Source organism: Notolepis coatsorum, assembly GCF_963971535.1.
Source record: "Notolepis coatsorum genome assembly, chromosome: 5".
Classification (NCBI taxonomy): domain Eukaryota; kingdom Metazoa; phylum Chordata; class Actinopteri; order Aulopiformes; family Paralepididae; genus Notolepis; species Notolepis coatsorum.
Window position 1 is genome coordinate 82118507 of NC_140169.1, and position 18624 is coordinate 82137130.

At 45.8% G+C, this 18624-nt stretch overlaps 2 protein-coding genes across 2 annotated transcripts in view; both read left to right on the plus strand.

Moving 5' to 3' along the window:
• The window catches only part of LOC311229105 (uncharacterized protein), a 63082-nt gene extending 48492 nt beyond the window's left edge, over positions 1-14590 (plus strand). The window contains exon 3 of the mRNA XM_084315119.1: positions 13962-14590. Within this exon, the coding sequence (XP_084171245.1) occupies positions 13962-14076 (115 nt within the window). The 3' untranslated portion in view covers positions 14077-14590. The remainder of the gene's footprint in view (positions 1-13961) is intronic.
• The window catches only part of chrna2b (cholinergic receptor, nicotinic, alpha 2b (neuronal)), a 65727-nt gene continuing 61091 nt past the window's right edge, over positions 13989-18624 (plus strand). Inside the window, exon 1 of the mRNA XM_084315118.1 lies at positions 13989-14117. The gene's annotated coding sequence lies outside the window, so the exon portion shown is untranslated. The remainder of the gene's footprint in view (positions 14118-18624) is intronic.

An 18624-nucleotide genomic window follows, 5' to 3' on the forward strand; every position in this document is an offset into this window, starting at 1 on the left:
TGTGTGTGTGTGTGTGTGTGTGTGTGTGTGTGTGTGTGTGTGTGTGTGTGTGTGTGTGCGTGTGTGTGTGTGTGTGTGTGTGACGTGTGTGTGTGACGTGTGTGTGTGTGTGTGTGTGTGTGTGTGTGTGTGTGTGTGTGTGTGTGTGTGTGTGTGTGTGTGTGTGTGTGTGTGTGTGTGTGTGTGTGTGTGTGTGTGTGTGTGTGTGTGTGACGCGTGTGTGTGTGTGTGTGTGTGTGGGTGATAGACTGTCTTGGTTTTTTACGAGTGAAATTACACTGTTGACAGTTACCACATTTTGTAATTGCCCAGTTTCACAGGACTCAGAAATGTAGGTGGGGTTGGTTTGGGGTTGATTGAACAATCAGTCCTCACCAACATGTGTCTGAGGTTTGGAGCCTTTTAAAAACAATCCATGTTGTTTTTGGGGGTTTTCTTATACCTTTATTTACAGAGGGCAGGGTTGCTGGGCTATTTTTCACGTTCAATTCACATTCACACAGTTACACACAGTTACACACATTCACACCTGGGAACTGCCAGAAAATTACGTTTTTCTAATTCATAGGTATTTCATCTACAAAAAGAGGCCGACTCGGATATTGGCATGTTGTAAAGAGAGCTGATTACAAGAGTCTAGGTGGGGCTTTGTGTAGTAGCGGCCTCTTGCTTTTATGTTTACCCTCATTATTGATTTCAATGGGCAATGATGGAAATTAAATCAAATAAAATACTTGTCGTTGACCAATAAATATATAAAAACACAGGTATTTGGCCTGCCATCGGTCAAAGTTTCATCCAAATCGAATCATAAATGTAGCTGAGATGGATAGACAGACACACACACAGGAATGATTGCAATACCCCGTCCAGCTATTTGCACTGTGCAGGTTTTAATTAACAACAATAATAACAACCAACTTTCCCAATGTATTTCATATAGAGGGAGATCGAGTAAACAATACCACCTGCTGCATACTGAGGTACAATTTATGTGAACTGAAAATAAACAGCAGTGAACCAGCTATAGATAACTGAAAAGGGGGGAACCAATAATCAGGTCACTCACAACTGGCTGCAGTCACTTACAATAAAAGGTGAAATAAATGTAATTTGCCTGAAAACACCCACTTTATGCATGTAATGGCATACAGGGAAGCAATCAGAAGCACACCCACTGGAAACAGGGGCTGAGGGCAATACAATCAGCACTTAACTAAAATATTAATAACCAACTTAAATCCCACAGTATTTCATATACAGGGAGAAATCGGTAAACAATCCCACCTGCTGTACACAGAGTGCGTGCGTGCGTGCGTGCGTGTGTGTCTATCCCTCTGCATCAGCCATGACTTCTACAATTCTGATCTGATTTGCATGAAACTCCACACATAAACTGATGGCAGGCCATGGACCGATATTTCGCATATCGGTCAACAACAAGTATATTATTTGATTATAAACCATGAAGACCCACACGGCGTTACCTGCACATGTTCCCGGCAAAGTATTCCTGCCTATTCGTTCATGAGTGAGTGAGTGGATGAATGAGTGATCCGATTTATACACCCCCCCCCCCCCCCCCCCCCCCCTGAAATGATAGAATTATGTGTTGTCCACACTCAAACTATTGAGACGCAAGTGGTACCAAGACAGGAAAAATGGCTAGAAGGCATCAACACTACAGCCAGCTGTGTTGCATTGTGTATCACATGACCCACATGATGTCACAGCAGCTTTGTGAAACTCCGCCATTTGCCATGCATATAGGAAGACCCCACCCACTGTGAACAGCGGGTAATACGGGGAGAATAAGTGAACTAATTACTTTAATATAGGAAGAGATTACTTAATTGGTAATCACACCCAAACTAAACAGTTTAGAAAAAGGCATGAATAAAGGTATTTAAATACGTACTTATCCTGTTATAATCATAACGAAAACCAAATATCTTTCAGGTGTGAGGGGGAGAGGAAGGGAAGGATACAGGGGGGAGGTGGAGGTGTGAACAGTGGCTTCAGAGGAAACTAAACAAAGAGACGACATAAAACGTATGTGTACATGCCATACATACTTCATTCTGTGAGAACTGGAGTCTGGAGCACAGCCCAATTGCTGAATACACGAGAAGAGAAAGGGAGCGGTTTCAAGGGTGTTTAATTGAATTGAGCAACACAGGAATTGGGGGGGAAAATAGAACAGGGTTAATGTTCTGTCCTGTGGCTGCCACGGCGGCAGTGAGCGAGCAAGCGGTCCTGGTGCTTGTCGGGGGAGCTGCTGGGGGGGCAGCGGGTGAATAGGGGTTCCTCTCGGGAACAGGTGACGTCCAGACAGGGACGCTGGAGCTGCTGGGTGGCAGCGGGAGATAGGTGTTCCTCTCGGGAACAGGTGACGTCCAGACAGGGACGCTGGAGCTGCTGGGTGGCAGCGGGAGATAGGTGTTCCTCTCGGGAACAGGTGACGTCCAGACAGGGACGACGGTCCTTTGGGGCACAGGAGAGAAACGGGTTAGAGTAAGCCAATACACAGAGGGTATCTAGCAGTAGAGCTTGTGGCAGAGACGTCGTACCTGGGCAGTGGTAATTAATACCACGACAGCTTCTGGTCAGCGTCGAGGTGTAGATATAGTCCCCTCATCAGGGGAGGATAGGGTGCAGCTGGGGAGAGTGGTGTGCTTGCCCGTGTGTGAATTAGGGGGATGGAATACAGCTGGGTGAATGAGGGTGAAGGAAGGGGTGACTGAAGAAAGAGAGGATGATGAGGAGTGCGCAGTGGATAGAGAGGGGGATGAAGAGGAGCGTGTGGAGGACGTGAGGGGAAAAGGAGGGGGAGTGAAGTAGGCCCGTGCTGTGATTATGACACATTCATTGGGGGGGGACATATTTATTACCAACTATAGCATGCCACGGACATTATGTGCTCCAACGAGCATCCATTCCAGTTGATATTATGGTCTCGAGGATTGGTAAATGATGGCATCATTCAAGATAAAGACCGTGGTGACGGTCGACATACTGTAGATGTGGATTCATCCTTGTTTTGTTGATAAAAACAGATGCTAGGTTATGTGATTGGCAGGAAATCACGCCTCGTTGCTCTCAACCCCACTTCTTTCCTTTCCCCTATGGCGTCTGGTGTGTGATTAATTTGTCAGGCAGTTTGTGGTGCATCATATTGTTAGCCTCGCCTGTGGCTGTTTATTAAATGCAGGAGGAATTACAGTGCAGGACACTGAATATAAAGTTGATCTTCATTTACTCTGGAGATTGAAAGAGGTAACAGAATATACAGCAGCTGCACCTGGACTCAGCAAGTATACATTTGGCTTTAGTCTTTCCTGTTTACTTTGACACCTACTAACTCTAGCCTTGATCGTCTACTAACTGTATCCTCTGTCTATCCTCTACTAACTGCAGTGGCGGCTCGCCACCGGGGGCGCTAGGGCGCCGCCCCACCTGTTAAATCAGAGAAGAAGAAATTTTTGTTTTGTTTTTTGTTTTATATCCCTATAAATAATATAAACATGTTTAAAATGAATAATATTTACTCATTTTAAGTATGTTTGTGTTTCCAATGCACAATATAACGTTAATATATAAAATAAAAAATACTTGTTTTCCTGAACAGGAAGTGACTCACGTTTTTTTTTTTTTTTTTTCTCGGCCCGGGCTAGACGCAATAGCGCTCTGAGTGCGCGTCACTGTTTGATCGCTGTATCCGTCGCAGCCAATCAGTGCGTAATGTGTTGTGCGTTGAAATATGACTATTATGTTGGAATCCGGGCGCGATTTGAAGCGGTCTAGGCAGCAGCATCAAGAATTTCCATAGCCGCATTTCGCGGAGACGCTCTCTGATTGGCCGACGTCAGTTTTTTTTTCCGTAGCAGTATTTCGCGGAGACGATCTCTGATTGGCCGAATCCACTTTCTATGTTCCAATTCTAGCTTGGTGGTAGAGATAGTTGTGTTGTTGTGACTTGTGAGATGCAGCTATTTGTCTTAGAGCGTGACTGCAAGTTCTTTCGACGGTTAAGCTTAGGCACTCTTTCAAAGTTGGTTAAGGTTAGAGTTTGTCTTAGAGCATGGCGATAGAACGCCAGGTAGTTTGCAGTCTGTTCGACGCGGAAATGGACAAAGAAATGAAGTACTTGTGTTGTGTGGTGCTAACTGCTAACAGCTAACACTTGGCTAACAAGCTATATGGCGGATGCAGTCTGGACAGTGGACAGTGGTCTGGAATACATCAACAGTGGATTATACACTTTATCAAGCCCTCCTGCCCTGGACGTTTTGACTAAACAGTGAGTCTCTCTCTCTCTCTCTCTCTCGCTCTCTCTCTCTCTCGCTACACAGCTGTCTCCGAGAAATGCGGCTACGGAAATTATTGACTGTGCTTGCTGAGACGAGACGATAATAGGCTAGCGATTCAAAACGCGCTGCTGTGTTGTGAACTATAACATTAATTTAGCTGCTGCTGATGCATAATGAATGAATGGTGAGTTGTTTAAAATGACAACATACATGTGTTAATTATTTTATTGGATTGATCCGAGAGACAGAGAGAGAGATTGCTCCAGAGCATCTCAGAGCATTACATTTTCAACGCGACCTAACGTGAACCCCCGGCTGCGACCCACAAGGCTGCGATAGTACCAGCCGCTACTGACTAACTGTATTCTCTATCCTCTAACTGTATCCTCTATCCTCTACTAACTGTATTCTCTATCCTCTACTAACTGTATTCTCTATCCTCTACTAACTGTATTCTCTATCCTCTACTAACTGTATCATCTATCCTCTACTAACTGTATCCTCTATCCTCTACTAACTGTATCCTCTATCCTCTACTAACTGTATCCTCTATCCTCTACTAACTCTATCCTCTATCCTCTACTAACTGTATCCTATATCCTCTACTAACTGTATCCTCTATCCTCTACTAACTGTATCCTCTATCCTCTACTAACTGTATCCTATATCCTCTACTAACTGTATCCTCTATCCTCTACTAACTGTATCCTATATCCTCTACTAACTGTATCCTCTATCCTCTACTAACTGTATCTTCTATCCTCTACTAACTGTATCCTCTATCCTCTACTAACTCTATCCTCTATCCTCTACTAACTGTATTCTCTATCCTCTACTAACTATTTCCTCTATCCTCTACTAACTCTATCCTCTATCCTCTACTAACTCTATCCTCTATCCTCTACTAACTGTATCCTCTATCCTCTACTAACTGTATCCTCTATAGGCGATCCCATTATATAATCATTGCAGATATATTGGCAAACAACATGCGATTGCAATCAAGTTTCAAGTTTCTTTAATAGTTGTCATACAGAAGTACAGAATACTTTTATACAAAATGCTTCTTACTGTTACGCTCCAGAGACTGTGCAAGACAAGATAAGTATGAAATAAAATAGTATACTGTAGCATGTAAATTAGAAGTAAAAAAGAGGTCACAGTGTTCAGTATAGACATATGTACAATGTTCGATGCAGAATAGAAGTAACTGAGTTACCATATAATATACAATATACTATGCAGTGTATATACAATACTTTATAGTGCAAAGCAGAAATGGGATGAGGTACAATTTAGGTACAATTTACACTAAGGTGTACGAGTTATAGTGCAAATCCTTTATCAATAAATATAAAGTGTGTTTAGGTGATCTAAAGTGTGGAGAGTGGGTGCTGCAGTGTGTTGTTTGTTTAAAGTGAGTGTGTGCGTGTGGATGTGTGTGCTGTGTGCATTTGATGGTTGTTGTATAGTGTTTATTGTTCGTTGAGCAGCCTGATGGCCTGGGGATAGAAGCTTCTTCGGAGTCTTTCTGTGCTCGCCTTGAGACTCCGGTATCGCTTGCCTGACCGCAGCAGTTCAAAGAGGCAGTTGTTCGGGTGGCTGGAGTCCTTGATGATTCTCTTAGCCTTACCCCTGCACCGCTTGTTGTAAATGTTCTGGAGGGTGGGGAGCCCCCCTCCAATTGTGCGTTCGGCTGAACGTGTCACTCTTTGTAGTCTGCTTCGGTCTTGTGCAGTGCTATTCCCAAACCAGGAGGTGATGTTGCCAGTCAGGATCTGCTCTCTATTGTACATGAGTAGAAGTTCTTAAGGATCTTCTGACTGACTTGGAACTTCCTTAGGCGCCTGAGGAAGTAGAGGCGTTGTCATGCCTTCTTCACAACACTGTCAATGTGTGTGGTCCATGTCAAGTCCTCGGATATGTGGGCTCCGAGGTACTTAAAACTGTTCACTCTCTCAACCGGTGCCCCGTCGATGCTGAGGGGGCTGTAGTCCTTGACCCCCGACCTCCTAAAGTCCACAATCATCTCTTTTGTTTTGCTGACGTTCAGGGAGAGGCTGTTCTCCTGGCACCATCCCACCAGGACCTTGACCTCTTCCAGGTAGGCCCTCTCGTCGTTTGCAGAGATCAGGCCCACCACTACTGTGTCGTCAGCAAATTTGATGATTGTGTTGTTACTCCGCTGAGCCACACAGTCGTGTGTGTACAGGGAGTAGAGGAGGGGACTCAGAACACAGCCCTGGGGGGCCCCTATGTTGAGGGTGATGGATAAGGAGGTGCAGTTGCCTGCTCTCACCACCTGGGGTCTGCCCGTCAGGAAGTCCAAGACCCACTGGCAGAGGTCATAGTTCAAGCCCAGGTCCCTGAGCTTGGCTATGAGTTTGGAGGGGACTATGGTATTGAATGCCGAGCTGTAGTCGATGAATAGCATTCTCACATAGTTCCCCTTCCTCTTGTCCAGGTGTGATGCTGCTGTGTGCAGCACATGGGCTATGGCAAATAACAGGTGATTATAATTAAATAACAACCGCGGCCAATGAACTCAGTTTGTGGCGTTGTGCCATGTTGGATCATAAATGCGTGACATGTCGTGAGAATAATATGAATTACTGAACCTTGTGCACCTTGCATGGCACTCTCGTGGTGACTCCTACAGCATTCCTCATTGGCCACAGAATTGGCCACGCTCCAGTTGTATTTTAAGAAATAATAACATGATTTGCAGACTTCTGGTTGGGCAGTCAGAGTTTCGGGCTTCAAATGTGAACTACCTAACGTAAACGCCAGCGTTTCCTAATTGGAAACAACGTGTGTATGCATCAGCAATCACAATGGAAACCACAAACGGCAAGAAAACACTTGTGACTGGTTGAACCGGAGAGGTTAATTATGCTCATGGTCAAATCTTCATGGTTGATACAAAACATTGCTAATCAAATACAAATGTAGGTGTTTAGTAGAGGACATGACTTTCTCTGGCCAGTAGAATAATCAAGCCTCCCCCCAATTCTGTCAGCTAGCCTCTTAAGCTTCAGGGGAAACGATAGGTTATGACTATAACCGAGTTCTGTCAGTTAGTGGTGACGCTTGGCATCACACTGCACTATCTCGCGTACGTGCACGCGCACTGAATAAACCACAAATGTACCTTTAATACCAGTATTAGTCTGACCACACCCCTCATCAGCTTAATTTCATAAGCAGGTGTGTGGTCACCTGCTCTCCTCCTTCCCAAGCTTTCACCACAAGGTGAGGTCAAGGGCTGCAGCGGCCGTCTGATGCCAAGCGTCACCACTAACTGACAGAACTCGGTTATAGTCATAACCTATCGTTCTGTTCCGTTAGTGGCTCTGCTTGGCATCACACTGCACAATGGGAGGCCAAGCGGAGCCGCTGGCTGACAAATACACCCCGCTGACAGCCCCCCAAAACCATCAGAACAGGGAGGGCCGAGCCCCCCCGACCCCCCCTAATGGAGGGCATCCCCCCTATTAGGGGCTTCACGGGAAGGCGACGGACCCGACCGTGCGAAGAGGCACTCAAGCAACTTAACGCACAGGGTGAGCAGACCGTGGCTTGACCCCACGACTACACACACGCACAACCCGCATGCCACCCGGGAACGAACGGAGGAACAACCTCGTTACTGCCCCCAGAATCACGGGGTCAAGGGCAAACCCAACCCCGTGGCAAGGCCGTAGCAGCGGAGTGCGAAGGAAGACCCAGACCCACCAAAAGGACTGGACTCCCTGGAATGGGGGCCCGGAGAAGTCCATGATGCCAGCATCAAGACCCCACCAGGTGGGCACGTAGTGCCCCGCCCCCCACATCGCCAGCGTATTCGGACAAAGGCCCCCCAGTTACTGCACCTGGTAATCCCAGGCGGTATCCCAACCAAGTACTAACCAGGCCAGAACCTGCTTAGCTTCCGAGATCGGACGAGATCGGGCGTGTTCAGGACGGTATGGCCGTAAGCCGAGCGGGCCCCGTCCCCCCAACAGTACACCGCCTGGCACACTGACCCTGCAGAACAGACAGTCAGCATGGCCGTAAGCACACAAAAAAGGTTAACCAACGGAAGCAGGCAGCGCACCGGGGAAAAACCAGGCAACAGGCTGTTAACCCTAGCCTGGAGACTGCGGACGAGACAGGCGCCAGAGGGGACAGCTGAACACAGCTGCCCCGGCGGAAGGGGCGTATGCTGGCGTTGTTGCATGACCAAGCCTCCATTTAAAAACCCCCACCCAGAGGGGTCGAGGCAGAGAAGGCTGACACGATTGGCAGACGTCATGAACGTGCAGGGGCACCCTCAAACGGTGAACCCGGGAGTTGACACTGCACCAACACACCAGGGAATCAACCACCTCGGTGTTACCCAATGCGGTGGTTGTTCCTATAACCCCTCAAGAAAAAACTCCAAAACACACCTGCGGGTATACACCGGCTATACCGCAGTACAAGTGTTTCAGTTTCCAAAAAGGGTTAACCCAGGCCTACGGGTCGCAAACATCACTTCGGACCGGGCCTGGCGGTACGGGAAGCACAGGGTCACCAGAGGAGGTCAAAAAACCACCCCCACAGGCCCCTCTTCGCCATGCGTGAGAGAGGAGCGAAAAATAATGGAGAACCAGCCCCTAAGCACACCGTACTTGGTATTCCCAGGCGGTCTCCCAACCAAGTACTAACCAGGACCAACCTGTGTAGCGGCCGAGATCCGACGAGATCGAGCGCGTACAGAATGGCATGGCTGTAAGCCATGACGACAGTGCTGAGTAAAAACATACCCAACCAGGGTCTCCATAGCGCTTAACCCTGTGACACCCAGACCGACCTGGCATTTTTCCCCCTGAAAAAAGCCCAAGTCCCTCAGGGTACCAGAACAGCAGATCTGCATCCCCGGCGGACAACGGGTTCAACTGATCTGGACCAGCGTGACCAGAACCAGTCCCGTGCCCTAACCACGCCGACATGCCTACTCCAGGAGAAGGGCAGATATGCGTGTTGATCTTAACATGAAAAGAAGGCGCCACCCAGACGTTCGGACGAACCGCGCCTGGTGGCCCACCCCAAGGGCGTGAGACCCCACCACATATGTTCAGATCCATCCCGTCATCATCCCCCAGACATGAACGAGAATCCGTCGACAACCCACCCAGGTCATGGGATGTGGTCGTTGGAAGAGGAAAAACCCCCATCTCAGTTGCTTTATAAAAACGCTGTTTCAACCACAAACAACCAAGGCGTGCCAGTCAATCGCCTGTTTACAGCGAGCTAGCACTATACGTGCGTCGGGACACACCCCCATCAATGAACAGGCTATTTAGACCTGTCATTGAATCCCCAAGGCGCCCAGGGGAACGACAAGAGGGGTGTGACACTCCCTAACTCCAACACTTCTGGAATAGAAAGAAGGAAGCATCAACAGTATGTATCCCAGTCTACACAGCCGGGGTAAAAAATGTTCACATTTTTACATCCCACCACCCTCCCATAGGAAAGAGACGGGGATCCCCAGAGAGACTTCCCACGCGAGCTGTACAGATTGAAAAGAATATATTGCACCTTGAGCCATGTAAAAAACTGGTTTTAGGGCCTCCGGGGAAGAGGCACTGAACCCATACACACTCAATAAACGAATTGAATCGAATATACATACAATAGAAAAGGACCCTTCTAGAGGGTCCACTCACTTTGACAATCTGAGGAGGAAGGCTCTGTACTCTGATGGAGGCTTCCTCACATGGAAGAAGGAGTCCGAACTCACAGAAGGCCTGAATAGGCGCTTGGTGAGGAGGAGCCCTGACCACCCCCCCTGAAAACAGATCCATCACATGGACCTGAACAGCACACGGAAGTCCTACCAACAGAGACGCGCACGGTGACGTACTCTATGGCGGGGGAATTCCTGCGGTGCACACGCCCAATATATACCAGGCCGTGGGACCAGGAACTTTTTTTTCACAATGAGAGAATACAACATTCTTGATTAGTATCGACCACAGGCCTTGCTAAGCACACATGACAGCAACCAAACCAATTTCCCTTTAGGAAATAAGTTTCTCCAGCAGATTTAGCACAACCTCAGCAATCAAGCTAAGAGTTACATCGTATCCCTACCACACAAAAGACACAATTAATGCACAACATGTCTGATAGGAGGATGAAAAAGTCCCCAGGGAACCGGGGGGGAAAACACAATCCTCCTATTTTACCCTCAATACGGCCAGTTAAAACAGGAAAACCTGTTAATGTGTGAACACACTGTTCATTGTCATTACAGTCTGAGAAAGAACATTCTTTTACTCACTTGTCACCAAGCATAGCTTCATAGGTTAGTTACCTTAGTTGTGAGTACACGGTACATATAAACACCATGATGTTTCTCACACAACAACCAGATCATTACATCCCGATTTGCACGGAGAAGCTAACTGCCAGTGACAAAAAACAGCTCACACATAACCCGCAACGTATCCTAAATGCATTGCAACAACACACGTTTTGGGAAAAAACACCGTTATTCACAATACATTTAGCAAAGTAAAACCAGAAGACGTGTTATGAGGTCTGGTCAACCCCGTTCCTACCCGGAACGCAGATCAGCGAAGTGCAGTCACAGACACCGTAGGAACACAGCCGCTCCTGTGTTGTCCGAACTGGGTAGCGTCACCGCCCCAACCCGTACTACAGTCCCCCGTTGATGCAACCTTGCCGTCCAGGCTCAGGGCAGGGTCGACGAAACATCCCCTGTCAAGGATGACGTTGCGGTCAAGAGTGTAAAACATGTTAAAATCAAAGCACGTTCAACAGAATAGCATCAAGCTAACGGCCGCTCCAACCGTTCGGGTGCTACTGCTTCTGCTTGCGAGACGCCGAGCTAACGACGCACGCGATCAGAAGCGAGCTCACGGCGGCGCGCGAGAAGCTAAGCTACCCCGCGCCAGCCATGGCCTATAGCAGCAAGCTAACGTTACCTAGCGACCACGACATGCTAGCCCCGCAGCTAACAGCTGACTGGCTAATAGTAGGCCCTAAGCAGGCCATGCAGCGATCCAGCAGGCTAACGCAGCAGTTAACAGCTGACTGGCTAACCGTAAGCTATGAACATGTAAACAATGACATAACACTCACCCAGACAGGCCGCCGTTCTGAACCTCTCCTCACTTTTTAAGAGAAGAGAGAAAACAAGATGTCAACACCGCTTCACAACGGTGACTTTACCACACCCGACGGAATCAGCACAGTACCAACTGGCCTGTGTAGCTGACTTTGAACATGAATCTGCCGCTATCGCACATTACATGCACATATCCCCTCGTGAAGGAATACTCTCATTTGGATATGAAAGATGGGGCCTTAACACGGTGACAGAGAGAATCCACTCGTCCAGAACACACAGGGATCACCAGTGTCAATGGTCGCGGCCCACTAGTTAAAACTATAATGGTCTTCAGACCAAGGCCTTCTGTCGCCTAGGTGGCTGAACAAAGGACCCTAGCCTGGGGCCGGTTTCCATAAACTTTGTCAAGTAGCCCCCATAGCACTAACAGACAAGTGGAGCCCGCCAGCAAACACTACTCACCCAACCTGGAACGCACCGCTTCTCACAACAGCGGCATGTCCGACAGTTCAGCTGTGGCCTGACAGGTTTCACCCCAACAAACACAGCAAGGAACTGCAGTTGAGAAGCATGCAGCGGCGTGCTCCCAATACGAAAACCGGTGGAGGGTTTTTAGAATGATCATCATCTTCTAGACACTCCAGTACGAAGACAATATCGCCGTATTTTCTCGAAAAATAGTGAGAGAGAAAATAAAGATATGATGTCAACGTATCACTCCTTGTAAACTAACTACCTTTCCCCTAACAACAACACGTCAAGTGGGGTACTACCGAGGCACTTCCTTGTGGTGAAAGCGAGAAGGAGGAGAGCAGGTGACCACACACCTGCTTATGAAGGTAAGCTGATGAGGGGTGTGGTCAGACTAATACTGGTATTAAAGGTACATTTGTGGTTTATTCAGTGCGCGTGCACGTACGCGAGATAGTGCAGTGTGATGCCAAGCAGAGCCACTAACGGAACAGAACGGGGCAGGCGTTGCGGGGAAGGGCAACGCCTGCACACACACTGACTGTAAGGTTATGGTAGTTTCAGCCTTCATCGCCTCCGCCCGCCCGTGCCATCTGCATTGTGTTGTTTGTTTTGTCGTTCCATGAGACCATCGTCTAAGGCTGAGACACCAGATATCTCCCCGGTGTCACGTTGTGAGAATGAATTACCCAACCTTGTGCACCTTGCATGGCACTCTTGTGGTGACTCTTACATCATTCCTCATTGGCCACAGAATTGGCCACACTCCCTGGTTCAAACATATTCAATATTTAAAAAGGAAATGTATTATTTAGAGAATAATGTTGATCCTATCTGTAGTGTGTTATTTTACCTGATATAACTAAATACATGACTGTAAAGATAACTGAGTACCTCAGACGAAGAACCATATAAGTTTGACAGGGAAACAATGTTCTCAAATTTTATTATCTAAAGATGAGTACCGTAATTCCTCTAATAGTGACCGGTATTCAATTACAAACCGGGTCTCTATTAATGGCCGGGTGCGCTCTTGAGCTAAGCAATTATAAGCCGACCTCCTAATACAAGCCGGGTTACTAATATACTGAGCTGCATACTGAGATGCTAAGGTAAAGTTACTTGATTTCACATTGAAAACGTTGAAATGACCAGTGACCACCTGTTCATTTCATACAGTACTTGGTTTCAATAAATGAACCCAGTACATTTTACTGGGTTCAAAGTGACACAAAATGTTGATTTATTCATTATGATCGGTTTGAAAATTAGAAATATAGGCCTCTCTCTTATACATGCCTCCTCCTAATAAAAGCCTGGTACCCGCTACAGTTTAAGCAAATACAAGCCCGGGTCACTATTAGAGGAATTACGGTAAGTTGCAGTGTTGTGTTCATTCACAGTTAAATACAGTTGAGGTTGAGTACTTTTTGGTGACATATCACATTCACACTCCAAGTCATTTGGATTGATTATTAAAAACTGCAAATACATGGGCTGTACAAAAAAACATAAAAACGGACTAAATACGTTTTTTTCAGAGCAAGGGTTCAAATGAAGAAATTGTACCATATTAAAAGTTATTCAAATCAGAACAACTACATTCCACAAGAGCTTAGGCATTGCTCTCGTAGTTCATTGGTTTCGCTGAGCTGGCACTCCTGAGAGTCATCTGTTCACATGCCTTCGTACATGCATTGTACTTTGGTACTTATTTTACGCCATTCTTAAGTCTGCACGTTTACATTGCACTACTTTTATTGTCTTTTATACCTATTCTTATGTCTGCAATTTATGCATTGTTTTTTTATTCTGTCAATCTGTGTGCTGATTTTATGCCTATGTTCATTTTATACTATATTATAGATAGTTATTAATATTTATTATTGTTATATTGTAGAAATATGTGCATTGAAATGTCTGAAAAGTCTCGACGACATTGAAAATGAGGGTGACTTCAATTGTCTTTTCGAGTATAAATAAAGGTTGATGATCTCTGTTGTCCACCTGTCCCCCTGCACTTTCTCCCCCGACTGACTGTGTGTCTCCCCGGGCAGGATCAGGGAGGAGTCGCTGGCCTTTGAAGGGATGCTTCGCGCAGCAGCAGACATCGCCGGCAGGCTGGAAACCTCATCACAGGCCCTGCACGCTTCCTTCACCAAGACACTCTGAACGTTCGACACTAAAGAGGGGCCGTGTTGACGGGGAGCGCTGTATGATAATACTTGCACATACACACATTTGAATACTTTATTTGGTTCCACAAATTATATTACATGAACAGGGAATCAAATATATCGGGGCCAATCAGCACTGGACACTTAAGGGTACACATAGCACTTCCTTCTCCACGCCGCTAAGCTGCCAATAATAGCTGAGACAGAGCAATATTTGGCAATTTGTTTGGCTTTTCTCTTTGACATTGCAGCAATTCTCAGACCGCTCATGGTGCATTTATATACATGGCCAAGACTTCCGAATATAAGTATACTATATCTACACCTGTACCCGAAGCTGGTTATCACATCGAGCAATGGTTGGTATTTTATATACTTGTCCTGGAAAGCCTGGTCCATGTACAGGTCAAAGGCACAGCCTACTTCTAAGATTAGCACCTCCACACACACACACACACACACACACACACACACACACACACACACACACACACACACACACACACACACACACACACACACACACACACACACACACACACACACACACACACACACACACACACACACACACACACACACACACACACACACACACACACACACACACACACACACACACACACACACACACACACACACACACACACACACACACACACACACACACACAACACACACACACACACACACACACTATAAATCCATCAGCAATTCAATTGACATCTCCTATTGTCCAGAAACAGGGCTCAGTAAAATACTTGGGCTGAAGTGAAGTATGGATGAATTTGACAAAAAGCAACAAAACAAACTGAGGGGAATCCAAATAGTTTCCCGCAACACAGACCAAAAAAGAAAAGTTGCAGAAGTACGCAGAACCTTTTTTAGAGATCCCCTCCAGATGTATTTGAAAAAGTCTATATTGAATAATAATTTATACGTTTGCAAATTGGCAACAATGATATTTACCAGGAATTACAAGTTACGCAGTGTATTATTCTTTCACGTCAACGGCCACTCAGATGTCTGTGTTGGTAAAGGTGTCAAGTTACCACATATAATATTGGACCGTGAGGAATTTGACCTATTAGTGACATCACACGTTCGACTTTCAGACTTCAGGGGATGTACAGAGAAGCTCTCCTCCCTCTCCAGGGGAAGAATGTGGAATAGGGTGCTTTACATTTTAACAATCATCAGCATAGTCAAAGTCATGCCTGCAAGAGGAGTTAACCATAAAAAGAGAAAGTGAAGCGGATGTCTCCCTCCAAACTGTTTGCTGGAGAGACATGGACGCGTGACGTGAAGCCAACACAATAATACACAGAACGTTGGATGATAGACGACACAGACTGGCCTGTCCATACTGTGCATGTAATTATTACATTCGACCGTGTCATACGCCTCCAATAACATTTTCTATTTTTACAACCAGGCATTCCTGGATGACAACAGTGCGGGTGGTGTTAGTGTAGTGAGTGAGTCAGACCAAGTGTTTATGGACTGTGTTGTTGTTGTATTGGCCAAATCCGACAGCAAACACAGACCGATTCTAGTTGTCCAACTAGGCAGCTATGTGGGTTTTGGCCATCTGGGGTCCAGGGTAGGAACGGAGGCGAGGATATAGGGTCACCCACTAACTGTGCGTGTGAATGTGGGACGAGCGTTTTCCCCCCTTTTTCTGTGAAAAGTGAACAGAGGGGGAATAGCTTACAGATGCGGTCCTCTCGGGGGACGCGTGAACGTTTGTTGAGGAGGGTTATAGGGGTTCTGTAAGAGATACTCGCCCTGTTGGAAAAAAGTAATGACACGCAATACATGTGGGTGGGAGTCAGGGCACTTCAGGAGTTACGTTCAACCAACATGAGATCATTTTCAATTACCGGTATATTGGGAAGAAGACTAGGACCAATATCAAGGGAAGGGGGGGGGGGTCAATGAAGAAGGATGGTGGAAACCAGATTTTATATTTTAATCAAGCAGCTGTCTAATTCATCAAAGCACGGACATTTAAACCGTAATGGATTTCACTTTTCTTTTCTTCTTTTTTTTTTAACATCTCCTGATGGTCCTTGCAGTGATTATTGATAAATTAAAGCTCCACTATGCCATTTTGGGAGGAAAAAATTACCTCTGGAATAATTTGTTACAAATGCTTATAGAACCTGTTTCTTACGGCGGCACGGTGGTGTAGTGGTTAACTCTGTCGCCTCACAGCAAGAAGGTCCAGGGTTCGATTCCCGCTTGGGGACCAGGTTTCCATGATGCCAGGTACTCAGGTGGGGTATCTCCCAGGCCTTTCTGTGTGGAGTTTGCATGTTCTCCCCGTGCTCGCAAGGGTTTCCCCCCCGATAAGATAAACCCAATGGAAAAACATGCACAACAACAGATCTCTAACGCTGTGGTGTCCTTGACGAAGACGGACAGGAGCACTTGGATTGGTCCCCGGGGCGCGGCTCACGTTGACGCCCTATCTTCTCCCGGCTGCCCTTGGGGGGGAAGGACGACGGGATGGGTCAAGCGCAGAGACTCAATCGCATCGGCGACTGAGGAAACACAATGCATGTGTGTGTGTGTGTGTGTGTGTGTGTATCCTGGGCCCCGTTCCCCGTACCTGGATAACTGAGTTAGCCGGATAACTTTCGGTTAAGTCTGACTTAAGCCGGACTTTCCGGCTCCCCGTACCTGGATTGTCCAAATCACCATGACAACAGATCCAAAAGTTTGAGCCTGGTCGAAAGCAGGGTTTAAGTTCAAGTTAGCCGGATGCAGCACAGCCACGCCCCCGCAAAGAAAGTGACAGCGCGTTTCCTGAAATTATTCCCACAGTCTAGGATCTGCTTTATACCATTCTGAATTACGTTTTTGTGCTCCATTCTTCCAGAGGGGGCTTTTGAAATGTAAAATAGACCCAAAATGCTGATACTAAATTCACTTTGTCCTAAATAATGCACGTTATATATACCGTGGCGCTCGCTCGGTGCGATGTACACATTATGTGGTTATTCTAACAACGCGCAGCATTGCAAATGTGAATCCCGCGGGGATATTTTTAATGATTGAAACCTATCGCTCGTTTGGCTCTGATTCCTTTCATATTCTCCGCTGTGGATGTTTAATGGAGCGCCTGGATTGTGTTTCATTCAAGCATAAAATTGAAGTGTCTATGCGTGGATTGTGGATCTTGTCTCCTTCATTAATGTATAAACAATGAATTTATCCCATCTGGCACAGTGGCTCAGCGGTAGTGCTCAATCCTGGCAACCCAGCGACCGGTGTTCGAAACCCTGTGTTTCCAATATAATTTTTTGGAATATAATATTAATGATTATACGCCAAAGTAGCCTAGTTTCAAGTTAAAATATTATAAATCTACATGCATTGAGGATGTCATTCTTTATATAGCTCTCAACGTGCACCAAATTGAATTATTCCTACATCGCAAAAAGAAGGGAAAGACCGGGTTTTGAACCCCGGTCGTCTGCGTGAAAGTCAAAAGAAGAACCTGTTACACCACAGTGAAGATAAGTAAAAGATCGACCATACATCAATCAATGGGAAGAGAGCCGTATCGTTATTTTGTATAACAGTTTAACTAATTATTTTCGCTAGCAAGATCTCATTTGATTATTCAATCCAGCAGGCAAGTTTAAAGAAATATAATCTGATTGATTGAGGTAATGAGGGACTTAAAATTAGCCTATAGATAACGCATTTAACTTGTCGGCGAGGCGATTGAGCCGTACTGCAATATGTTAATAAAGTTTTAAATCAATTAATCAATCAATGCCACTAGAGCATCAGGATCTCTGCTCTCGACACTTGCTGCCTTCTCGGCTGAGGCGGGCACGCGCACTTATCCTGGGTCTCAAGTCTGGCTTGAGTTAACGAGACTGAATCCACCTTCGAGGAACAGGAAAATCCCGGCTTCAAACATCGGGTTAACTGAATCTGGATAATGACATCTTGATCGACTTAGTTGAACCAGGTACGGGGAACGGGGCCCTGGTGTGTGTGTGCCGCTCCAATTGCATGTCCAGTTCGTTGCATGCCGAATAAAGACCCTCCTAAAGAGGTCCTGCATTATTATTATTATTATTATTATTATTATTATTATTATTATTATTATTATTATTATTATTATTATTATTATTATTATTATTATTATTATTATTATTATTATTATTATTATTATTATTATATATTATCATAACACAAATCTAAGAAATTAACTTTAGAAACCATGTTGACCAACATTAACCTTCTTTATGTTGTAAATGTGGTGGAAGGGCAGGACACCACAGTCAAACAGATCATTTCTAGCACCATACAGTTTCCCCTCTTAGGGCACTATATTAATTCAATTAAAGATACATCACACACTATAGATTTTTCAAAGGTTCAGGTGTCTTTCACAAAACAACATTGTGGAGCTTTGAGTTTGGCCCACTACTGGCTTTGTTTATATTTGTGATTAATTGCATTGAAATCACTATGAAATGTATCGTCTTGATACTTTGATACAAGGACTGACAGAATGTGA